The 26461-nt window shown below is 38.2% G+C and overlaps 2 protein-coding genes across 2 annotated transcripts in view; both read right to left on the minus strand.

Moving 5' to 3' along the window:
- Window positions 1–8779: 8779 nt before the first annotated feature.
- On the minus strand, window positions 8780–9231 carry LOC119770341 (pre-mRNA polyadenylation factor FIP1-like). The gene is made up of 2 exons (XM_038265021.1): window positions 9175–9231; window positions 8780–9115 (listed from the first exon to the last, which is right to left on the minus strand). The coding sequence occupies exons 1-2, from the start codon at window positions 9215–9217 to the stop codon at window positions 8892–8894; spliced, it is 267 nt and encodes an 88-aa protein (XP_038120949.1). The 5' UTR covers window positions 9218–9231; the 3' UTR covers window positions 8780–8891.
- A 1254-nt stretch (window positions 9232–10485) lies between these two features.
- LOC6042057 (glucose dehydrogenase [FAD, quinone]) overlaps window positions 10486–26461 on the minus strand; it is a 103295-nt gene continuing 87319 nt past the window's right edge. Inside the window, exons 5-6 of the mRNA XM_038262731.1 lie at window positions 11400–12694; window positions 10486–11338 (exon numbers count right to left, since the gene is read on the minus strand). Of these exons, the coding sequence (XP_038118659.1) occupies window positions 11084–11338; window positions 11400–12694 (1550 nt within the window). The 3' untranslated portion in view covers window positions 10486–11083. The remainder of the gene's footprint in view (window positions 11339–11399; window positions 12695–26461) is intronic.

The following is a 26461-nucleotide window of genomic DNA, read 5'->3' on the forward strand; positions in this document are numbered from 1 at the left end:
TGGACCCTTTAAAATTTGTCTTAAGGATTATGCAAGAGCAAAATGTGGTATCATACCAATTTAAGGTATTGTTTTGATATTGCAAAATTGCAGAATTTGTCAATGATCGAACACCACATTTTGGTATTCTTTTGGTATTACAGTATTTTATCAAATTCCTCTGCAACTATGGGAAAATTTTGACCAATTTTGACAAAATAATTAATTTTGCGCTATAATGATGTCTCAAAGCGAATGCTTTCATTCAAAACCGGAAATTTCAAACTTGATTTTAAACATTTTTGATATACCCCCTACAGAAATGACTTGAAATTGTGGAAAATTTTCTAAGTCAGGATGGCACATTTTGGTATTATTTGAATATTGAAAGGTTTCATCCATTTTCTCTGAAACTATGGGAAATTTGTTAAAAGGGTAATTCTCCGCCAACTCACACGGCAGTTGCCCCGACCCCTCTTCGATTTGCGTGAAACTTTGTCCTAAGGGGTAACTTTTGTCCCTGATCACGAATCCGAGGTCCGTTTTTTGATATCTCGTGACGGAGGGGCGGTACGACCCCTTCCATTTTTGAACTTGTGAAAAAAGAGGTGTTTTTCAATAATTTGCCGCCTGAAACGGTGATGAGATAGAAATTTGGTGTCAAAGGGACTTTTATGTAAAATTAGACGCCCGATTTGATGGCGTACTCAGAATTCCGAAAAAACGTATTTTTCATCGAAAAAAACACTAAAAAAGTTTTAAAAATTCTCCCATTTTCCGTTACTCGACTGTAAAAATTTTTAGAACATGTCATTTTATGGGAAATTTAATGTACTTTTCGAATCTACATTGTCCCAGAAGGGTCATTTTTTCATCTAGAACAAAATTTTTCATTTTAAAATTTCGTGTTTTTTCTAACTTTGCAGGGTTATTTTTTAGAGTGTAACAATGTTCTACAAAGTTGTAGAGCAGACAATTACAAAAATTTTGATATATAGACATAAGGGGTTTGCTAATAAACATCACGAGTTATCGCGATTCTACGAAAAAAAGTTTTGAAAAAGTTGGTCGTCATCGATCATGGCCGTTCATGGTCACCCGCGACAGACACGGACGACGAAACAAAGAGAAACGCAAAAAGTAACTTTTTCAAAACTTTTTTTCGTAAAATCGCGATAACTCGTGATGTTTATTAGCAAACCCCTTATGTCTGTATATCAAAATTTTTGTAATTGTCTGCTCTACAACTTTGTAAAACATTGTTACACTCTAAAAAATAACCCTGCAAAGTTAGAAAAAACACGAAATTTTAAAATGAAAAATTTTGTTCTAAATGAAAAAATTACCCTTCTGGGACAATGTAGATTCGAAAAGTACATTAAATTTCCCATAAAATGACATGTTCCAAAATTTTTACAGTCGAGTAACGGAAAAAGAATTTTTAAAACTTTTTAGTGTTTTTCGATGAAAAATACGTTTTTTCGGAATTCTGAGTACGCCATCAAATCGGGCGTCTAATTTTACATAAAAGTCCCTTTGACACCAAATTTCTATCTCATCACCGTTTCAGGCTGCAAATTATTGAAAAACACCTCATTTTTCGCATGTTCAAAAATGGAAGGGGTCGTACCGCCCCTCCGTCACGAGATATCAAAAAACGGACCTCGGTTTCGTGATCAGGGACAAAAGTTACCCCTTAGGACAAAGTTTCACGCAAATCGAAGAGGGGTCGGGGCAACTTTTCCCGATTTCGTGTGAGTTGGTAGAGAATTACCCAAAAAAAATTTACGAGTTAATTAATTTTGTGCTAAAATGACTTGAAACCCAAAAATGTTAATGATGGTTTTAAAAATTAGTGTAATATACCCACTAATATTTTTTTCAAAAACGTTGAAATATCTCTAAGTCGGGATAACCAAATACTTTGAAAAACGAGTCAATCGACAGATTAATGAATTTTGATGAATTTCAATTCAGTTTCATTCTAAAAATACTTATTTTTCAATCTTGTTATTTTTTAGAAGCTTCAAGAACTTCAAGCACAGGCCGTACATCAATGACAAATGCATTCGGTGTGGTGAAGAATATCTCTAATAACAACATGGAATCATCAGGTGAGTAGATTTGGCTGTTGCATATGAATAATTTCCGTTTTTTCACTAACTGCAACTGCTGCACTAAAAATGGTATGAAAATACCAAATTTTGGTATTACTTGTTCAAATACCAGCGACCATAATGTGCTCTTGGTTGCCCAGTATGTATGTATGTATGTATGTATGTATGATCCCCATACCCGCAGGCAACTTGGTCCTGGAACACATGTGAGCGCTAGGTGAACAATTCGATCATCTTTTACTCCGTCATCTGTACACCCACGTGCATAAGTTTTTTTGCACGAATTTTAGTGCTACAAATACCAGCGCATAGAACAAAATGGTTTCCCGCTTCCCTCCCCAAGCGCCGGAAATTTGTAGCGGGTGTAGGGACACTTCGCATAGACGCCCTTGCTCCCATCACGTCACTGAGGGTATGGAGCGACGAGAAATTAATAAGCATGCCCCCCCAGTCGAACCTTCATTAGAGAAGCAGGCAATCCACAACTCACAGCGAACGACCAAGGGAACACCCTACCGCGTATTTAGTGGAAATTGGCGTAGTTAGTCTTGATTGGAATGAGTGAATGTTAGCGTATAAGTGAAAGTTTTTTTTTGTATTATAATAAGAACGGGCTCACCAAATTATGTATCTTCAATACCAGCTTCATCTTCAGTATCAGGAGTGGTCCGATTTGATTAACTTGAGATCCGTCGACAAACTTGAAACAGCCAGATGGTTGATGATTCGAATTTCCGCCGAGTTTGAAAACGTCACGACGGGACCCAATGGTTGTCGAGGAAACGCACCGGATGAAGATCACCATCCACCGATGAGTTGCTACCAGGAAACGTTGTCGTTGAAATCCGGAAAACAGCTCAATTTTTTGCAACAGGCTTGGAAAATCCAGAAAGATGTGCTCCTGAAGTCACGCTGGAAACCACCGTCAGGACGTCTTTTCCGCAACCACCACATTCTCCACTGGATATCGGCAGAAATAACGGCAATTTTTCGCACTTTTTGAAACGAAATTGTAGGAGGAGAAATTGACAGCGAATTTTTTTTTTCGATCCGTACACACGCGAGGCTTACTTCGATCATGTGCTCTTGGTTGCCCAGTAATAGATGGTAAAATACAGTCGACTCTCTGGTTGTCAATATCCAAGGGACCGTCGAGGAAGAGAATCATCAGTTTACAGAACGATGCAAAATGAAGACTCGATTGAAAATATGTTTTTCTTGGTACCCAGCTATGGGAGAGAATCATGGCAACGTCCAGCAAACAAAAAACAAACTAATGTCAAACACCCTTCAAAGCTTCGTTTCGCAAAGAAAATGTCTGTGCAAGCCATGAGATAGTGACAATATTGACAACCGGAAGAGATTTTTAAAGCAAACAGAATCCAAGGGACCGTCGAGGAAGAGATCCTTCAAGCAAGAGAAAATATCGAGGAATAAAGTCAATCGAAGTATGCAGTTTGAAGGGACTGAAGAAATCATCGATAGATGGAGCAATATTGATATCGAGAAGATCGACAGCCAGAGAGTCGACTGTACCATGAAATCATACCAAAATCATGTATGTGAAAGACTACAGAAATACCAAAATATGATTTTCCAAGGGCGCGGGAATACCTAAAAATAAAACCATGGCAATACCAAGTTTTGGTATTCAAGCAATGTTCAAAAATCCAGAAGACCTCAACTTGGTATTGAAATGGTTTTATTTTGAGGTATTATTTTACCCTTGGAATAACATGGTTTGGTATTGTTGTGCCCTTACACATACAAGATTTTGGTGTGATTTCATGGTATTTTACCATCTATTACTGGGCAACCAAGGGCACATTTTGGTCGCTGTTATTTGCCCAAGTAATACCAAAATTTGGTATTCCCGTGTTATTTACCCCTGCTCGGGTAGACCCACCTTCATGTATACCTATCGACACAGAATCAAATTCTGAGCAAATGTCTGTGTGTGTGGTGGGATGTTGATCAAAAAATTGTCACTCGATTATCTCGTCATTGGCTGAACCGATTTTGTTCGTTTTGGCGTCATTCGATCCGTCTTGGGGTCCCATAAGTCGCTATTAAAAATTATGCAGTTTTGTTAAGTACTTCAAAAGTCATGCTAAAAAAAAAACAATTTTGACTAAAGTTCGGAAGATTGTAAAAAGGGTGGTTTTTGTACATTTTCAGAAAGGTATTTGAAAGACCTTTCCAACGCGTCCAAGACATTGAAGATCTGACAACCCTATCAAAAGTTATAAGCACTTAAGTGTCATTTATGCACTTTTTGGAGGCCGGATCTCAGATATTTTGATGAAACCGTTGTCCGGATCTCTCATGCGATGGATAGGTAATTAAAAGACCTTTTCAACAAGCACGAATTGGATTGGGGATCTGGCTACCCTATCATAAGGTGTAAGCATATAAGTGCCCTGCAATATGAAGACTATCCAATCTAGTGGTATGAATAATTAGTCAAATTGATAAAACACTGAAAAAACATCGCCCTTTTGTGTCTATTTTGGATAGCACCCTTTAAATATGAGGAAGGCACCAACCACCCTAGGGTGGATTAAGTTACGTTTTTCTTTGAAAACTATAGCAACAAATATAGTAATGGTACATTTGTTTTAAAATAAAAAATGCACAACTAAATTCTAAATTGATTAAGAATAATTATGACTAGCAAAGTCACCCCGGAATTCAAAGTTAGTATTTTCAACGCACCTAACATACAAAATCGTGTTCTGCGGCTCCATTTTAGTCATTTTTGAATATTTGATTGCCTATTAAATTTCAAAATGCATTTTTTTTTCAATATTTCATCACCGCCATGTTGGATTTAGAAGTTCTAAATAACTTTAGAGTAGTTTAGGGGTCATACTTAAGCTCGACAGTAAAAAAAAAACAATGAAAAAAATACTTTTTCCGTGAATCAATTATCCAAACATTCGAGTATCCGAAGTGAAATTTGTCCAATAATCGATAAATAATAATCGAGACTGAATTGCATTTAAAATTAAAAAAAACCTTACTTAATCCACCTCCACCTGGTGCCTTCTTCACATTCATAAAGTGAATACATTCAGTTAAATTGACATCATAACTAATTTCTCTTGATAGAGTTTTTATAACTCTAATCTTACTTGCTTTTCGGCAAGGTTTTGATAAAAAAAAAAACCAATTTTATATCACCAGAGGTGAAAAAGAGCCTTTGTTAAAAAAGGATGTTAATCCGACGAAAATATTGGTGCTCTCTTTCATCAACGACATTATTTCTCAACGCATACAGTCAGCAGCATTATTTTCAGAAATACGCAATAGTCTTCATGAACCAAGCCGTACTCCTAGACATTCACCACTTTTTAGAATAACTGCATACACGACAAATTATTTAAAAAATTCGCCATTAAATCAAATGATGCGCTTTTATAATAAAATTCACAGTACATACATTTCGACATGTCTAAACGGGAACTACGAAAAAATCTATACAATAGAAATAATATCTAGTATGTAAGAAAATTGTAAGTAGTCTACATAAGCTTGACGAATAAACAATAAATAATCAAACCCTATTAATTTTTCAGAAACATAATGATACCACCCAGTGAGAATTTGACCTAAAGCTTCGAATTTGTTTTGGCTACACCTCGAATGCATTTTTTTATTTCAGAGGTACATTAATTATATTTAATTAAGAAAAACATATTGGATTAACATTGTTAAAAAATAAAGGGTAGTCAGTCTTTAATGTAAGTCTATGATTAACTTAACAAAATATGTATCGATATTGCACTTTGTCGATCTATTATGGGAAGCCAGAAATAACACATTCACGCGCAAGCGGAAATGTGATGGCTTTGATGCTTCGACTTGACGATTTGTCGATCTTTCGAACGAGAACGAGCCGGGGCTTTGAATTTGATGTTCACTTTATGATTCTGTGTAAAACCAAAAAAATAATAGGAAAAAATAGGGTAGAAATAAGACGTAAAACACTAATATGGCTATATCTCTGGAAATAAAGTTTAGAAAAGCTTAAATTTTGGGAACAAGCAGTTTATGGCGCATGTTTTCGAATGACTTTTTGTTTGAAACTGAATTCTTTTAATTTGATAGTGTCATCTGTAAAATAGTCCAAAAAATACCTGTAAAAATGACTTTGACCACATTTACTGGTCCAAAATTTTGAATCGGAAAATAGAATGTTCGTCTCTGACCAACGGCTACAAATCACAAAAATATAAAAAAAAGTGAGTTTTACGAGTGGTTTTCCAATGATGGAAGACACAAAATTTTAAGAGCGGATACAAACATCGCACAAGTATTTCAGAAAAAGAGCTCTAAAAAATCAGGCTTTGAGTTTCGGGTTTCGGGTCAAAATTCAATCAAAAGAGCGCATAAAAACCTTCAAATTTGTAATAGGATTTATTTCTGGGACGATTCCCCACCACACGGAGAAAAAAGCGTTCCCAAAATCGTGAACAAGTGTTCATGAAATTGGGAACTACGAAAAAGTATTTAAAACTCATGGTACGTTTTTGAAAAACGTACCATGGAATTTGAACACTTTGTTTGTAGTTCACATTTTTCATGAACGCTTGTTCACGATTGTCAGAACTCTTTTTTCTCCGTGACTTTTTCATAAATGTCGTAATGTTTTTGTGAGTTTTTTCCATTCTTTCAATATGAGCAGTTCTTAAAAAAATATAACTCAGTCTCTCAATTTGTTTTCGTTATAATTTATTTTTAAAAACAACTTATTCTTGTTTGTCGTAATATTCTTGTGATATTTTTTTTCAAATATTAGCGGTTCTCTTTAGAAATACTACTTCTTAAAGTTGGAACCTTTTAGTGTTCCTTTCACTCAAACGTAAACAGTTCCAAAACATGAAAAAGTCTTGCTTCTTAAATATTGTTGCAGGTTTCTTTCCTTTTTAAATCTATCCTTCATGGTCAAATTAGGGGAAATATACCCTTCCTAATCAAACACCTATCTTCGTCATATGGAGAGTTTGATGCTCGATTAAAGCTCCAAAAATACTTTTCAGGCTATAAACTTACCAGCAACAGCACCGCCTCGAGTAAGCACGCAAATCTATGCCATTTACTGGCCAAAAAGATCAAATTTAATGCACTTTTGATCATTATTTCTATTTTGCGAGACCATTTCTCATCATTTTGTTAACTGCTTAACAAAAGTCGCCATCAATATCTTTTCACTTGCGCTAACGATTTCAAAGCGCTTAAGATATAAAATTGCTTCCAACTACCGGCAACATGTTCTTTTGACCATTACTTAGTCACTCACTTGAAAAATAATCCCGAAAAATATAAATAATTAGCAAGCACCATCAAAAAAACAAACGCGCTAAGTCATCTGACGTTTGAATATTGAATACCCATTCCAATCGAAGGCTGAAGAAAACCGAGCGAGGAGCAAAGGCAAATAAAGAACAAAGGGTGGCCACCAAAACCACCAACATGCTGGTGCAGCGCCTGTGGGAGTGAGCAAGTGCTGTCAGGAAACTTTCGCTATAAATGCACCTTTTCGTGAGTGTTCGCTTGAAAATTCATTAATTTTGGCAGCACTAAGCAGACCCAAAAGAGCGCTGGAAGGAAAAAAAAACTAAGCTGAAAATAGAAAAATGGGCGTGGCCCAATGCACTCGACTGATTAGAATGCATTTTTGAAATATATTTTTTAAATGCTTGTAAAAGGAATAGCATAACTTTTAATAAAAGTGAAAATAAACAGAAATGTTCACAAAAAGTTGCTCTACTCGTTGGTGTACTTGGTTTTAATGAATTTCAAGGAACAATCTAGATTATCCAGCATCATTCAAACACGACCGCTTATTAGGCTTAAAATGGGCATATTTTTTCCTTATATCCTTAAAAAAATCTGACTTCAAAAATATAGCTGTATTTATACAGCTCCTTCTCCCTTTTCAAAATGTCTGCAACAATCCAGGGACCTCAAAAATCTAGAATACCCTAGTAACCGCAAGGCACTAAATAGCGGCATTAAATCATTTAATGTCAGCAAATAATGCTTCAAAACATTTAATCAGCACTTTCCCTTTGAGAAATATTTCAAGTGGCGCGCAGTGATGCTGATTTAATATCTCACCGAAAGCTCAAACAAAAATAAACTGCTTTATCGACGTCAAGGCTGGGGAAAAAAAAGAATAGCTGCTCCAAAAATAGACGGCGTCCTATCTCGCCCAGCAAAATGAAGTCGATAAAGTAGTCGGTTTCGATGAGAAAAAGTGGAAAACGTGGTCTAAAAATAGTGACGCCATCCCCCTATGGTTCTGGTTCAAAAACCCGTTGTCATTTCGCTGGACGGAAATTATTTACGAGTCAATCAGGAAATTGCGGCCAGCCAGTAAGTGCAGTGCAATCAATTACGGAAGGCTTAAGGTTAATAGGGACAAGCACTGGCTAACGTCTAACGGGAACTGTTTTTCTGAGGAGTGCACGGTTGGCAAAATTTCACATAGTGTATCAGACTTTCGGAAAGCAGCTTTTTGCTTGCGTTATTAATATCTTAATGATTGACCAACAAAATATTGGAGTGAATGGTATAGTGAAGTTAATTTTAAAATAACAGGAAACGAGCTTAGAAAAGCATTGACTTTCTCTTACACTCATGATGACGAATTTTCTTTTACTCAACAATTTGAAACATTTTTAAATTTTTGAAACGAACTCTTCCTTTTATTATTTACAATCCCCGCATACACGTTTCACTTAAGGCCAACATCGTCCCATTTCCGGCATCATCCTCCTCAAGCAACGCTCAGTTGCGGCTGTTAACCCGGTTCGAGATTCGGTTCGAGATGCGGTTTGGCAGGTTCGGGATGGTGGCGTTCTCCATCGAGGGCATCTCGCTTCCGGCGGGCATCTCCGGCGTGGCGGGCATCTCGGGGGTGGCGGGCATTTCTGGCATCTCCGGAGTCGAGGGCATTTCGGGGGTCGAGGGCATCTCCGGCATCTCCGGCAGCTGGGGAGCGGCGTTGATGGCTGTTCGAATGTTGGAGAATGGTTACTTAGAATGGTAGTTTTGAATGATTTCTACTTACCAGCAATAGCCAAAAGGGCGACAAAAGCTAGTTTGAAGAACATTTTGGTTATGATGTGTTAACTGTACAAGTAACGAATGTGTTTAACAAAACGAAGCATAATGCTTTTATAGGAGGTGATGTGAAGGAATTCATAATGAAACATTATGCAAATTTCGTTGTCACAATTATCAGGCAATTATTATTGTGAGTAATTGAACGAACGAATTGTTCACAGCCATTGAACGATAAGAAAAATGAGTTTACTTTCTATGCTTATATGTTTCGAATTCAGCTCAAAGCCATTATTAACTTTTCGTTGAGACATAAAATTGCTGTCTTTTATTAAAATTAAAAGTCAACCACTTTCGATTACTTAAGAGACAAATTAATTTCTAACCAATCAGGTTCATCAAGTCATCGCTTCCGATAAAAATGATGAAAAACTAATTTCAGTTTTGTTCTAACAGGTTTTAAACAAAACTGTTTTTAATGTTCATAATTGTTTTACGATAACATTTTTTCCCACGACATTTCCAGGGAAAAAGTTTGTATAAAAACTCAACAATAACTTTACAGTGACATCAGTTACTCAAACCTAGTTCAGAACAGAACAACCAACAATCTTCAAAATGTTCAAGTTTGCTGCCCTCACTCTCCTCGTGGTTGCCGTTGGTAAGTCTTAAATGTTGAATAAAAACGCAAAATCTTGCCTGATCGCACCCTCTTCCAGCCATCAACGCCGCTCCCCAGCTGCCGGAGATGCCGGAGATGCCCTCGACCCCGGAAATGCCCTCGACTCCGGAGATGCCCTCGACCCCGGAAATGCCCGCCACCCCCGAGATGCCCGCCACGCCGGAGATGCCCGCCGGAAGCGAGATGCCCTCGATGGAGAACGCCACCATTCCGAACCTGCCAAATCGCATCTCGAACCGAATCTCGAACCGGGTTAACAGCCGCAACTGAGCGTTGCTTGAGGAGGATGATGCCGAAAATGGGTGGATGTTGACCTTAAGTGTAACGTGTACGCGGGGATTGTAAATAATAAAAGGAAGAGTTCGTTTCAAAAATATAAAAGTGTTTCAAATTGTTGGGTAGAAGAAAACTCGTCATCATGAGTGTAAGAGAAAGTTAATGCCTTTTTTTTTGCAAAGTCTTAAATTTACTTTTTTTATTAACAGTTGTGGTTAATTTTCTATCAAAAGAGAATTTATCACTCAATAAGAGAGAAATTAGAAATAGAGTGAGCAGTGTGAGCACTCAACTCTTCTGAAGATTTTTCGCTCGCCGTTTGACAGGGACTATTTCGGATGAAAGGAGGCACACTGTGACTTGTATTTGTTATAAAATAATTATAATTTACAAATGAAAGGTTTCATTTACTCGATCGATACACTCAACTAATGAATTGGAAGGGTTTGGATGATACTGCGGTAGGAAGGGAAGGGGGGAACAGGAGGTTATGATTATCGTACGTTTACGGCTATTTCTAACTTCACGAGGGCATTCATAAAAATACCGCTTTTTATTTGTAAGGTCGATTATAGCTCTTATATCGTGGCATAATGAAGTATGATTTTAAAACACTGGTTTGAAATGGAAATTTGCAGGAAAGACCAATTGATTGATAGTTTTCTCATGCAAGGAGAAATCGTACCAATCTGAATGTCTCCATTATTGTTAGCGCCTTTAGAGGATTGAATTTTGATCACTGGTAATTTAAAGGAATTTGTCTCATTTGAACAATTTGAGCAATGTTGGCAACTGGCGATACAATACAGTACTTTGTCGATACTCTTAAATCTCTTATTTAAAATTGTGCGACTTTTGACGTGAGAAGAAAAAACTAATAAATTTCGGTGCATTTCACGCACTTTCCTCATTCAGCGAAGTGTCTTAAATGCTAGCTTCCTCGTCCGGAGTGCTCTCATCACTTGCGGGCACCCCACGCCCGGCGGATCAGGTGCGCGCCCTTCTCGGCAATCATGATGATGGGGGCGTTCGTGTTGCCGGACGTGACCTTGGGCATCACGGAGGCGTCCACCACTCGGAGATTTCGCACGCCGTGCACCCGCAGCTCGTGGTCCACGACGGCCATCGGGTCCTTGATGGGGCCCATCTTGCACGAACCGGCCTGGTGGTTTTCGGCACCGGTGTTCTGCCGGACGGCACACTCCCAGTATTCCTGGAAGAGGGGAAAAGATTACAGTTCGAGGACTGTGAGGTGTGTTTGGGGACTGTCTTACCTGTGATCTGAACTCGTGCTGCTCGCAAGCCTTGATGATCGTTCCGTCCAGGGACATTCCGTAGGCCTGCAGGGCGTCGGTTTCGGACAATCGGATGGCAAACTTGATTCCCTCGACGAGCACCTTCACGTCGTGATCTTCCTTCAGGTAGTTGACGACGATCCTTGGGTGGTCCAGCGGGTCGTTCGACTTCAGCTCGATGTAGCCACGGCTCTTGGGGTGTAGCACGGCGGGGAAGATCTGCACGGAGCGCGAGTCGTTGCTGAGCAGTTCACCCACTTGGCCGGTTTTGGCGCAATCGGCAAGGAATCCACCGAAGTAGAACTGCAGGTCGGGATCGTCCGGACGTTCCGAGTACTTTGTGCTGATCTTGGCCGTCACGGACGACACACCGGTTCCAGCCATGAGTCCGTCGCGGAACAGCAGGTACTCCATTGCGGTGGCCCAGTTCAGCGGAGCCGTGTTGGTGTCGTTCAGGAAGAAGTTGATAAAGTACGCCACGTGATTGTGCAGGTTCTGTCCAACTCCGGGAAGATCGTGAACCACTCGGACGCCGACCTTCTCGAGGTTCGCTCGCGGTCCGATACCGCTCAGCATAAGAATCTGGGGCGAGTTGACGGCACCTCCGGCCACGATGACCTCCTTCTTGACCAAGATCTTGCGCATGTGACCGTCCTCATCAATGACTTCAACACCGTGGGCGGTCTTGGACGTCGGGTGAACCAGAACCTTGGTCACCGTGGTGTTCATGAGAATGTGCAGATTTGGCCGGTTCACCGCTGGTCGCAGGAAGGCACGTGCCGAGCTATACCGAATTCCACTCTTGCTCGTAGTCTGGGCAATCATGAATCCGGTAGTGTTAGCTCCGTTCAAATCATGCACTTCATAGCCCAGTTCCTTGCCAGCATCAAGCACGGCAAACGAGAACGGCGGACTGTACGGGAACTTGGACACCGGCAGCAATCCCCCGGTCGTGTGGAACTTATTGTCGACCTCGTCCATCTGCTGGTTGTCCTCGGACTTCATAAAGTACGGCAGAACGTCCTTCCACTTCCAGCCGGGGTTGCCCATCGCCTCCCAGTCGTCGTAGTCAACCGGATTACCTCGGATGTACATCATACCGTTCATGACCGACGTTCCGCCGAGGACTTTGCCGCGGGGCCAGTAACAGCGCTGTTCCGGCGAGCCCAAACACGCGTACTGTTCCGGTTCGGTGTTGTACTTCCAGTCGATATCGCTGCCAATGTAGTTCAGGAACATTGACGGAATCTGCGCACCGGTGGGTTCGTCCGGACCTGGAACGGTGGAATGGAAAAGAGCGCATGATTAACGGTGCAAAGTGCTGTGACGACGCCCGGTTAATTTCAGGCTGTAATTAATCTCTCTGGGTGGGGAATACCCCGGTGATCCCCCCGGGATAGACGGCGTCGACGGGCCGTCGTATCGGACTAAATTTCATCTTTAAAAAGTTAAGTTTTAAAGACATGGGGAGAGAAAAAAAGAAGTGTTCACTTGAAACTTGAACCAGTCTATCTTCTTATATCTCCCATTGATGGACCAGAAATTAGTAGAGTCATCCTCTGGCTTGGGCCGCTCGATGGCAATAGGCAACGGGAGGCCGTTGGTTTGTCTGATGTTGATGATGTGATTCTCTGTCAGTGCTCCTGTAGCTGATTGCGCGCTCTTTAACGGTTGCCTGCAAGTCCGCTTTGCCGTGGCGGCCGAGGCAACGTGATAAGAGAAAATTAATGTACGATTGAAAGCTGGGGCGGACGGCGGCGAAGAAATTAATCAACATGGCATTCAATCTTTAATGTTATTTCAGTTAAAAGAAGGTGTGACGCTTGCCTGGAGATTTATTTGTGCGGTTTCTGTTGACTCATTTTAAATTAATTTTCAATTGAAGACATTTGTTAGAAACATGACTTGGCGTTACAATCCTGTCACAATCTCAACAAATTCATGCCGGTATGCAAATCATCAGCAATTCTCGCACATATTTTTTCCCAACACCCGCGTGAACATCGATTTCCATCATCTTGTAACCGATTATCTGAGTGCGTAGCCGGCGCATCGCAAAACCGGCACATTTCGCGCCTAATTCTCAAACAGCATCTTCTGACCGACCAAAAAAACTCCCACACCCAAGTTTCAAGATCGCAATCACTGCCATAAAGCTACTGTAGGGCCGTTATAGTGCTACTGGTTGATGTGCGCACACCGATTAGCACGTCTTCTTCCACTTCTTCTTAGCTGCATGGAAGCATCGAGCTGATGATGAAGAAGCCGGTGATTTCCATGTCGAACGCAGCAGCAGAAGAGAAAAAAAAGATCCATTGCGCATTTTCCCAGCCACCCATTATGTGGAGTCACACGCATTTTCCGGCTTTTTGTTGCTTTGAAGAGCGCCGAGGTACGTGAGCTTCATGTGTTTCAAACAAGCTCGGCGAATTGCCTTATGGATGTGCGAATCATTGCCGACATTACACCCTGCGTAATTATGGCGAGATTTTCTAGTTGGGGAACTGGGCTTGGAAGAAGCTTTTATAGGTGAAGTGAGGGAAATTGACGTGGCCGAAATTGATTTCATTTTTAACATAGCGAATTTTAGAACTTAAGCAAACTGAGCATCGTGAAGATGGGTCATGATCAAGGAATGAAAGATAGATTAACGCTGTTGGTGATATCTCGTGGAAGTAAAAAAAAAAATCAAACCATCCACATTAACGACCCCCGGGTCTTTTGTGGTCTCTATTGCAAGTTACTGCTCGAACCTAGGAGTCCGAAGGCTTGAATGGGGAGAGCAACCAAACCTCTTTTTACTCCAAGGAACCTTCCACCCCAGTGTTTGAACTGACGACCTTTGGATTGCGAGTCCAACCGCCGCCAGCGATTCCACCGGAGTAGGCTTGGTTTGGTGTGTTGTTTGTACTTATGGCATGGAGACGACTCCTACACCTGGAATGACTTAACGGCCTAACAAACAAGGCCGGGACCGACATTTTACTTCCTCATCCGATGGAAGGTTGTAGCAGATGGGAATCGAACCCAGAATCATCCGCTTACAAAGCGGACAGCGTAACCATTCGGCCACGCATCTCGTGGTAGTACGGTCCTTAATTTGTTAATTTAAAAAAAAAAAATCCAACTCCAAGAACCAAAAAAAGTTTTTTTTGTGGATTCAATTCCATATTAACCTGAGAGTTTAACGTTAACCTGCCCAAATTTCAGCCTGAGACGGGTTTTAAAAATAGTTTAATAACTGGCCCTTCAGGCTGTTCTTGAATACAAAAAAAATCAACAGCATTTATTTATTCTTTAATGCTTAAGCAATAAAATGTTTTTAATTTACCGAATTATTTAAATTAAGCTTTTCGACGCTGTCGTGCTATCTTGTCGCACCCGCCATTTCGACGTTCCGAGAAAAACGCGTTTTGATGTTTGACCTTGAACAAAAACTAGAGCACGCAATGTAAACAATAACAAACACGAAGTTTGGTTGAAGTTGGTTGCTGGAGTCCCGCGTTATAATTACAAATGTTTACGGTAGTCTAACTTGTACGTGCGTCAAACGCGTTCTGACCTGAAATCCCTTTGGCCAGTTGTCGCACTTAAAACAAATTTTCAAGGAGTGACAAGATAGCACGACATGATTGAAACTTCTTTTATATGTAGAGTGACATCAATGCACGGATTTTTTTCGGTTTTAATTGATTATCTCAGGATTGAAATTGAATTTCAGGTTCAGGTCAAAAGGTGAGGCATTGTTAGCTGCACAAAATGGCGTTCTTAACTCAATTTTGCTCAAAATGCACTTGCGACAAGTTAGTACAACGGTCTTTTTGTCTTTTTTTCAGTATTTAAATATTATTATTTTTTTTAATATTGATGTTCCAAAATAATTTTAAACATTATTTTTACTTGAGTTTAATAGTAATCATTTCTTAATTTATAACTTTTAAGAAATTAAAATATTTGAATAAAAGTTGCAGAAGAAAACAAAATGAAATATTTCGTAATAATGTGAAATAAATACAAAACAATTAGATTGCTGGCTGCAAATTTACAGAAAGAAACTGAATTACATTTTTTATCAGTTTATCATATTTGAAAGTTCATCATATTTGAAATACTTAAAATTGTCTTACTATTGTCTATTCCATAGTTTTTTTTTTACTTTTGTCTATTCCATAGTTTTAATGTTTTCGATTGAATTACGATGTAACACACAACTGAAAGGAACTCCAAAACTCTGTTATGGTTCATTAAGGTACATAACAGAGTTTTGGAGTATTTTGTAACTTGATTATTCACAAATAATTCCGAATTGAATTCAATTGAAAAACTTGAATTAAATTAAATTTTTAAAGTACATTAGTAAACAAAAAAAAAAATGTTTTCAAGATCGCATTTTCACCAATAAAGTTTTGCTTCAAAAAAACTAATTTTATCCACCTATGTGGTTTGTGCCTTCCTCACTTTTTACCAACTATTTATCTTCTATATTTATGCAAAATTTCGACGGTTTTGTTCGAACGCGAATCAATTCAACACGGAACGTAGGATTGAGGTGCTCTTCGTTGCGTTGGGTTCGTATCGTAAGTTCGTAGGTCTAAGGAAGGTTCTTACGCCAAAAAGTTACAACTTTGGCCACATCGGAACCGATTCCGGAAAATCTGCAGATTGTATGGGAAAGGCTAAAAATTTTGATCACAGGAGACTGAATAAGCAAAAAAGTCAAAAACGTCAACAAACGAAAATGTTTTGGACTCGTTGGAAAGGTCTTTTGATTACCTATCCAACGATGTATTGGATGATGGATCCGGACATAGTTTACATGCATTTAAGTGAGATCCGGCATCGAAAAAGTACATGGGTAATTCTCCGCCAACTCACACAGCAGTTGCCCCGACCCCTCTTCGATTTGCGTGAAACTTTGTCCTAAGGGGTAACTTTTGTCTCTGATCACGAATCCGAGGTCCGTTTTTTGATATCTCGTGACGGAGGGGCGGTACAACCCCTTCCATTTTTGAACTTGTGAAAAAAGAGGTGTTTTTCAATAATTTGCAGCCTGAAACGGTGATGAGATAGAAATTTGGTGTCAAAGGGACTTTTGTTTAAAATTAGACGCCCGATTTGATGGCGTACTCAGAATTCCGAATAAACATATTTTTCATCGAAAAAAAAAAACACTAAAAAAGTTTTAAAAATTCTCCCATTTTCCGTTACTCGACTGTAAAAATTTTTGGAACATATCATTTTATGGGAAATTTAATGTATTTTTCGAATCTACATTGTCCCAGAAGGGTCATTTTTTCATTTAGAACAAAATTTTTCATTTTAAAATTTCGTGTTTTTTCTAACTTTGCAGGGTTATTTTTTAGAGTGTAACAATGTTCTACAAAGTTGTAGAGCACACAATTACAAAAATTTTGATATATAGACATAAGGGGTTTGCTTATAAACATCACGAGTTATCGCGATTTTACGAAAAAAAAGTTTTGAAAAAGTTGGTCGTCATCGATCATGGCCATTCATGGTCACCCGCGACAGACACGGACGACGAAACAAAGAGAAACGCAAAAAGTAACTTTTTCAAAACTTTTTTTCGTAAAATCGCGATAACTCGTGATGTTTATAAGCAAACCCCTTATGTCCATATATCAAAATTTTTGTAATTGTCTGCTCTACAACTTTGTAGAACATTGTTACACTCTAAAAAATAACCCTGCAAAGTTAGAAAAAACTCGAAATTTTAAAATGAAAAATTTTGTTCTAAATGAAAAAATGACCCTTCTGGGACAATGTAGATTCGAAAAGAACATTAAATTTCCCATAAAATGATATGTTCCAAAATTTTTTACAGTCGAGTAACGGAAAATGGGAGAATTTTTTAAACATTTTTAGTGTTTTTTTTCGATGAAAAATACGTTTTTTCGGAATTCTGAGTACGCCATCAAATCGGGCGTTTAATTTTACATAAAAGTCCCTTTGACACCAAATTTCTATCTCATCACCGTTTCAGGCTGCAAATTGTTGAAAAACACCTCTTTTTTCGCATGTTCAAAAATGGAAGGGGTCGTACCGCCCCTCCGTCACGAGATATCAAAAAACGGACCTCGGATTCGTGATCAGGGACAAAAGTTACCCTTAGCACAAAGTTTCACGCAAATCGAAGAGGGGTCGGGGCAACTTTTCCCGATTTCGTGTGAGTTGGTAGAGAATTACCCACATAAATATCACTTAAGTGGTCATAACTTGAGACTGGGTTGCCAGATCTTCAATGTTTTGGACTCGTTGGAAAGGTCTTTTGATTACCTATCCAACGATGGGTTGGAACTTGTTTGACTCAAATCGGATCAGCCAGTGCCGAGAAAACATGGCAAGAATTTTGAGCACCAAGGTGAATACGCACACACATACAAACACACACAGACATTTGTTAAGTTTTCGATTCTGAGTCGATAGGTATACAAGAATATAGATCTACGAGCTGTTTTTTGAAAGTTCACAAGATTATAGCCTTACCTCAGTGAGGAAGGCAAAAGCTTCAAAAATGAACAAATTAGTACTACTGAAAATCATGAGCGCTTCAAATATTTTTCAAAAAATAACATAATGAGTCAACAAATCGTGGAGCAAAAATATGTTTTTTTTTCTAAAACTTCAATTTTTTTTTTTAATTTGTATTTTCCATCACTGTTCGAATTTTGGTATGTGCCTGAAATCATTTTAAAATATAATGTAAGTTATCTGAATGAAGGTGCAAAGAGCATTTTTTTGTAAAAAGATTTTAATCCAAACTTTGTTTTAATAAACATTGAATTTATGATTTTTAATACTGTTGTGATGAGGAAATTAAACTTGAAAAAAAATGATTGCAATGATTAAGGAATTTGGAATTTGTTTTTAAAAGACATCAGGATATTTTGTTGCAATCGACTAGTGCGTCCCGAGAATTTTCCAAACCAAAATTGAAAGAAATAATGATGGAATTTCAAATTTTGTTGTGAAAAAGTGTGTTCTCCTGTGATGAATACTTAGTAAACGATAGGAATATTCTAACGAGAATTTATTTTGTCTGCATTTAATCGGCTAATTAACGTAATTTTATAAAAGAAATACTGTCCTATCCGCAGTATTTAGCTCTTTAAATATTTTCTATGTAATTTTAATTTTTGTTAAATTGTGTTGATTTTTTTGCATATTTGTTTAAATTATTTTTTTCATAATATTTCCGGTGTGAATCGGAACAATTTGATTTGAATTCAAATTTTGATAAAATTGATAGAATTCGATTTCCAAATTGAATGCTATAGAACCTACTGTCCTTATTCAGATTGTGAATTGGAGATAAAAGATTATTTGAAAAATATTGTGCAAACGAAACAGAAAATTGAAGCTTTTTTAGTCATATAGAAAATAAACAAGACAATTTTTTTATTAGAAACTAATTTAATCTGAATAAGACTAGATCGTGAATTTTGGCTGGTTTTAAATCGAAAGCATAACAATAACAAAAAACATATTTAAATTGCGCAATCTTAAAACTGCTGTTCCTGTTCAGATTGTAGTCTAGTCACCGGTTGATGATAATTTACTTTAATTAATGGTTTAAAACAGTAAAAAATTAATAAACGGATTGAAAATTTCAAAGAAATTTTCCCTTTTTCCGGGTTATTCAAAATCCGGAAAAATTGACGGCTTACAACCGACAAAACCAATTATCATACAATTTTATAGAGTTCAATAAAGAAAAAAAAAACAAGTAAAAAATTTATTTTTCTCATCTTTTATCAAACATTATTTCTGGCCTCACAAATTTTGGGAGGAATGGGTTTATATGTTTGGGCCGCACATTTTCCAAAGTATATGTCGCCCCCCCTCTCCTTCAAGGTTGGCCTGAAAAATCAGGGGGCAAAAACATATTTTTTTCGCAAAACTTCAAAATTTTAATGAAAATTAAAGTTTAATCAACTGAAAACCAGTTAAAATGCATTTTCTCGCGTTTATAATCATATTTAGCATGTTTGAACTCCTTTGAAAACGAAAAAAACGAAACTATTGGCACTACGCCCCCCGGGGCATGGCCTTCCTCTAACGTGGGATTTCTGCTCCAGCGCCTCTGACGAGACAGGAGAAAACGGGACCGACGTTTTACTTCACCATCCGATAGAAGCTCAGTGGATAAGGCGGGAATCGAACCCGCGTCTCATAGCATCATCGGGATCGGCAGCCGAAGCCGCTACCCCTGCGCCACGAGACCCACACCCACCCACGCTTGAACTCCTTTGAACACATTTTAAATTTTCATTAAATGCCAATGTACAGTCCCACGAAAAGTTTTTTTTTACGAAAAAAACAATTCGTCAGTACCTCGATGTTTTCAAAACAAATGATTGGAAACAGGGATGGAATAATCGCAAAAAAAAATCAATTTCGCTTGTGAACACTCTTCACCCGCGAAAGAGAGAGGAGGCAAATCACGCAAAAAAAAAAATCGCTCCCGAAATTCTCCAAGAAAATCAATCTGCTAATGGTTTTTTTGTGAATTTCCTTGTCAGCACCACTTTACAATATTTATTTCACTTTGTTTACACACATTGCCCTTCTACAAAATGTGACAGGTAATATTTCGACGTGTGACGTAACACTTGCAAGTGTAGTAGTGAAAAAGATGTTCCGCCGAATAATCAAGACGATGATTTTTTTCGATTCTTTTTACCGATCTTTCGTGCGCGAAAGATAAGAGCCAAGCTCCCTACGGATTTTTTCTTTTGATGAACGTCTAGAGCTTTTCTTTTGATGATGATTATTCCATCGCTGATTGGAAAGCAACTGTACGCCTGTAAAATTAATTTTAAAACACTTTTTTCATCCAAATGTTGAAACTAAGGGTTGTTATTTCAATTCTTTTTTCTAACCCGCTAGCATTCATGAGCGAATGATACTCGCTAGCAGCCAGCGAGTGACCCGAATTGTTCACTCAGCGAACAAATACATCGTGAAAATTTTTGTCTACCCCGTCGCTCGACGACACTCACACACTACCATGCTCAGCGAAGAGCCATTCTCACAAAATGCCAGCGCGGCAGTCTTTTTGTGTGAATGGTGTCTATAATGTTATGAAATCAAAATAAATGCACAATTTAATTGATAACATTGATTTTAGGCAACCCAAATCAATGAGTATAACGCAGCGCATCAGAGAAAAAATGTTTTCAGTTCAGAGTGATCGGTGACGTTCGGCCTGCCTGAGCCGTTCGGAGACTAAGCCGATCAGAGAGAGAGAGAAGGAGAGTAGAAGAGAGAGTGTTCTGGAACGAATGGTGCGAAAATGACAAACAGTAGGAATTCATCAGGGCAGTATCGCGTCGCCTGCTATTTGTGCTCGCGAATGGAGTGGTTGATTTTGAGCAATCAGGACTCTTCGTAAAAATTCACATTACTTTGATGTAATATTATCATGATTTATTTTACTGTGTGTAAAATAAAGGGTAAAGTTGAATTCGCCTGAAGTATAAGCAAAAAAATCATCAAAAATGAAAAATCCAGTACTATTGTTTGGATAACGTTTTTTGAGGATTTTTCATCAACAGTTCGCTAAATCAAACTCAAAAGCTAAAATGACGAAACAACCAGCCTCCAAACTGGAGCCGTTTATGACACTTGAAAATTCTCATAACTTTGCGAAAAGAGCTCAATCATCTACTAGCAGCGCAGTAGTGCCAACATGGCGTGCACATGCAATTGTTGTTTGGTGTGCCAAAGCCAAAGAAGTAGATGCTCTCCGGCACATCCAATAAACGCACCACTTGGAAGAGTAGAGCAGGAGGAGGAGACGGCACCGTCAGCGGAACAGTCGGAGACGGATTTTGTTCTACTTTAAAGCTCAATTGTTTTTGCCGCAGCCTCCGAAAACTCCGTTTCAATGGCTTTTTGCAAAATTCGAAAGCAATTATAACATTATGCAAATGCAACTCTCTGACTGTGTCTGTGAGCGTTTCCAGCACTGTTTCCCGCGCAAAACGCCAATTCAAAGGCTGTTTGGAGGCTGTTTGATGGTTATGTTCCTCCACGTCTGTGTGCTCTCTTGCACACGAACGGGCAAATTGGCAGAAATCCGGCCGTTTTTTTCGGAACGTTGGTCGAGTTCTGACGATAGACAACTAGGTACTCTTTTTTTTTTGCTCGCGATTTGTTTTCTCAGAAAAGCAAGACCGTTTTGTGCTTAGAATTATCGCTCCTTCGAGAAGGCAGCCAGCATCGGCAGCTGCACGTTCTCCAACGATTCTTTCGGCTGAGATGTGAAAGATGACGGCCTCTGGACCATGTGGCCATCACCGTGGAGCTCCGGCGCGGTGATCAATGATCGGTGAAGTGGTTTGTGCAATTGCGCGCTCGACGGTCGGCCACGTGTACTTGGAGGTCTGGTCTGGTCTAGCGTGACCCAACTCGTCGTCGTCGTCGTCTAAACTAATCGAAGTGTATTAGAGCTAGATAATGGAGATTGTTTCGCGTTCGGTTGGGATGTTGTTGTTCTGTCGGGGTAGGTTCGTTAACATGGACCGAACCTTAGAACACCAAGTCTTGCAGATAAGCGAGTCTGAAGCTTGAGGCTGCGATCTTTGATAGTGGTGTGGGGCTAAGGCTAGGAGGAATCAGCTATGGTTTGAGATGGCGACACCTATCTGGTAATTGTCTTGATCAAAGCCAACCCTCGATTGATCAAGGTTTCAGGTGGGTTTATCTTGGATGTGTGTCAAGGTTGGTAATCGGTTATGTTAGATTACTTAATGATGATTTTGCGGAAAATTGAATGAGCATTGTATATCTGTATTGAAAACAACTTATTCTTTTACAAATACAATTTTGATTAAAAATTGTTTAAGAGATATTCATATATTTTCCTAAAAGCTTTCATCCTTACATCCTACCCAAACAGTTTTCCCCCATTTTTCCGCTCCAGATCCATAAATGCTCACCATTTCAAACGAGCTCTTCCATCCGGTTGACCATTCAGCAATTCAAAGTACTTTTCTACCATTATTGTCATTCCATCCACCATCAGCCACCGCCAGTCACCACCATAATAGCCACACTTTGGCGATGGCATTTTCCACAATAAAACGCGATTGTCCCCCCCTTGCCCCCAAAATTCTTCACCCCACTTTTATTGCATTTTCATGAAGGTCGCTCACCTTCAACTTTTGCTGCAGGCCATGAATTTTGCAGCAGCATCCCACCACTCTGACTGCAATTGCCACTGAATAAGGCTACTCACGAAAAGAAGATGTGCCCTCCCCTCCGTGTTGATTTCCTGGAGGGCGAAAAAACATTGCCTTTCCTTTCAATGTTTGAACCGAAAAAGGAATTTCCACAATCGCCAATTTCCCACGATGAGATGGGAGGAATGGGTTTGGATTGAGTCAGCTAGTAGAATGAATGTTTTTTGTTTACCTAATTTCATCTCAACAATTTTAAAATCTAGTCATATTAAATTTGTTGAATAAATGTTGTTTACCCTCTACAACCCAACTCCGCCTCTAGGCGGGCTTCGATCTAAAAATTCAAAAAAAGACAAAAAAATGACTTTGTCACTGTTTAAAACAATATTATTTTTATGATGTGTAAAAAAAGATATGGAGTAATTTTTGTATTGTCCTAGATCATGCCTTTTAGCATTTTAAAACAATTTAAATGATAATGTTTAAACAAATTAAAAAAAACTAGCAAAAAATTAAAAAGTGGTTGTATAAACTTGAAAAAAAAACTAACCAGATGAAAGGTACTGATAGGAGGTTGTAGTGTAGTGTGACCACAACACAGAAACAAAAATAAATTAAACAAGATAAATGCAAATAATTACCAAAAATGAAACAAGAAAAACATAAACAAAGAAACAAAGTTTTCGTAGAACAAAAGTTGCTCGAAATGACCTCAAAATGATTTCCGATAAAAATGGGCGGTAGAGGGTTAAAAATGTTCTTTTCAATGTTTGAAAAACTAAAATTTCGATACAAATTTGTAAATTTTATAAATTTATCATAAAACTGTACCGTCAACTTGAGCGAATCTGGACACATGGGGCGAATTGGGATAGCAAATTTAATCATGTTGGCGGACAATATTTTGAATTTGCTGCTTGGGCTCAGGCCAACAAAATGTGTACAACCATTTCCATATTTAGAACCATCAAGTGCTCTAAACACTGCTGTCCCTATTCGGACTGTAGTCCCGTTTCGCCCCGCTGACGGTACTGTTTTTCGATAAAAATGGATGATACTGAATACAATAGTCAGTTATTTGAAAATCAGTTTACCTCAAATTTGAAATCGGACGAGCTTTCCGGTAAAAATATTTATGAGACTGAAAAACCAAGTCTGTCATATAGAAATTGCCAAAAACCACCATAAAACCCGTTTTTTCAACATTTTCATTTTTAAAACCGCTGTATCTTCCCAAGGATTGGACATAGGACAATGATCAATGTGGAGACTTTTATGTAAAATTGTCTGGAAAATCGATTCCCACTACCGGTTTTCAAAAACTTTGACGTTTAGACCACTTTTCAAAAAAACAGTTTTAGTAAATGATTTTTGTATTTTTTTAGGAGAGACATACCATCCTCCATTTTTCGTCAGTCTTTTGGTTATATTTTAGGCTATTTCCTCAAAAATTTTGAACGAAAAAAAATCGTGACATCACCTTTAAATATAAGTTTTAGACTTTAAAAACCAAAAACTCTCATAGGTGTGGCGTGTATTTTTGTTTCAGTGTATTTTTTTCAGAAAGCCCGTCCAATTTCCTACAAGTTTGTCTTGGACCACTCTTTTGATACGACTCAACGGCTTCGAGATACAGTAATTTTTAAATTACTAAATACAAAAATACTTAAATACCTTACGCCCTTCTCAAATGTTATTTTCGAGTACTATTGGCTTCATATACACAAAAATGGCTTATATAGGTCTAGGATAACATGTCTACAAAGTTTCATTGAAATCGGAGAGGGTCGGGTACAAAAGTACCAGAAAAATTCCTGATTTGAGCTGGATTTGCTCTCATACAAAAAAAAAACTGTTTTAATTATCCTACCAAAATCAGTAACGTTAATCTCCTTTGTATTTTAAAATTATGGAAATTTTGTTTTTTTTTAAACTATATTTTGTAAAGAAAAGCTGACAGAATATAATGTTTGTGCTATTTGTTATGCAAATTTTGGCTACTTTTTTTTATTTTTTTGATTCTAAACAAAATAACAAACATGAACATAAAACTTTTAATACGTAGACTGTTTTCTTAAAATTATTTATTTGATTAGTCTATTTTGTCATTTTAATTGATCATTTATATTATTTAAAAAAAAGTAAATCTTTCCCAGTTCCTGAAAGGAACACCCTTGAAGAGTATCGGGGCCGGCATTTACAAAGCGGATTCAGTGGCAGTTTCCTTCTCAACTTAATGTTAACATGTTAAGGTTAATGTTAACATTCCATAGGTCGCCTCCCTAAGGTGTCGTGATAAAGTCCAGTTTGTGACGATACACTACCTTCCCTTTACCAAGCAATTGATTCTAGAAGGGAAAAGATCACCAGTTGTGTTGGTCCGAGCCGGGATTTGAACCCCGATCTACCGCTTGCGAGGCGGAAGCGTTACCACTGGGCTACGTGGCTCGGCCCAGAAATATTATTTATATATTTCAAATTTTTATTAGAACCGTCAACCAGGGCGACTTTGATGTCCGGAGTGACATCAATAGGTCGAAGATTTTTTTTTTTGAAAATGGAAACAAATTAAATACAAACGGAATGGTCAGGAACTGAACTGGCTTGGTAGAAAATTGAGAAGTAATTGTCAACAAATTTAGAAATGTTTTGAAAGTTAGTTAACTTTAACTACAAAAAACATTGATAAAAAAGGATAATTTATATACTCTCGTCATGTTTTTTTTTTTCTAAATAAAATAAATATAGTCTTATAATTGGTTGGTTTGTCGGATTCTTAGAATATTTTTTCAATAAAACGAATCAACAGTGTTTCAAATGAGTGATAGAAAAGCTATCAATTGATTATCTCCGCACCAAAAAACATCCGAGAGTATAGCGGCCGTCACTATAGCTTGTGAGATCTCTTCTTGTGTCTCGTGATTCCCAGCGATGTCATTCTCTCTCTATCAATTCTCCCCTTTTCCTCGACTATGCGCTCTCACCGCTGAGTATCTTAATCTCTCCAAAAATTGCAATGAAAGAACGCGAGATGGCAATTAGGAGCCGACCACGCATGATGTCCCGTTAAACTGCGTTTGCGAAATTGGTTTTGTGGCGGCTTTTGCGGTTAAACGCTGTTGCGGTAGGATGATCGTGGAAGCGAGAATAAGAGAGAAAAGGAAATTGTCTTCGGCTATGTTCGGCGCTGAGATTTTCAATAAGAAGAGAAGAGTAGGTGCAATTGAGGCATGAATATTCAGGCGGGTTAATTGCAGTTGCTGAGAGCTGATATTTTGATATTTTAACAACCCTGCGAACCGATAAAATTAGTTTCAAAGTTTCATTTTGAAAATAAATTCGAAAATATTTTGGCGTTTTTAGTCGAACAAGTTGCTTCGTCAATTTGGAAAATTTATTTAATCATGGTTGATTTCAATAAAAATTGAAATGTTTATTGACTTTACTTAAAATTTATATCCATGTAGCTAAAAGTTAATTAACTTAGTTAAACGAATTTAATTGCGATTTTTGTCTAATGACACGTTCTATGCCCAATTTGATAAAATCAACTTTTTCACCATTTTTATTGAGCAAATTTTGGTATCAAAATTATGTCATCTATTTTTGTAATTGAAATAAGCAACTTTTGGTACCATTAAAGTATAATATTCGCAATTTTTGGAAATGTTATGTAAAATATTACAAGGAATCATCGAAAAATATGTTCAGATATGAGCTCTTTGGTCCCGAGACCTTCAGCAAATTATTTTTTTGACCTTTTCAAAAACTCATCTAGTTTTTTTTTGGACTTCGACATATATACAAAAAATAATAATGGTCTAATTATTTGGG

The sequence above is a fragment of the Culex quinquefasciatus genome, chromosome 3 (assembly GCF_015732765.1).
Source record: "Culex quinquefasciatus strain JHB chromosome 3, VPISU_Cqui_1.0_pri_paternal, whole genome shotgun sequence".
In the NCBI taxonomy this organism is placed as follows: domain Eukaryota; kingdom Metazoa; phylum Arthropoda; class Insecta; order Diptera; family Culicidae; genus Culex; species Culex quinquefasciatus.

Excerpts from the sequence above, each read along its gene's own strand:
- LOC119770341 (XM_038265021.1), bottom strand. The coding sequence starts at position 9,217 with ATGTTCTTCAAACTAGCTTTTGTCGCCCTTTTGGCTATTGCTG. Across the intron at positions 9,116-9,174 it reads CGCCCTTTTGGCTATTGCTG|CCATCAACGCCGCTCCCCAG; the intron begins GTAAGTAGAAAT and ends ACATTCGAACAG.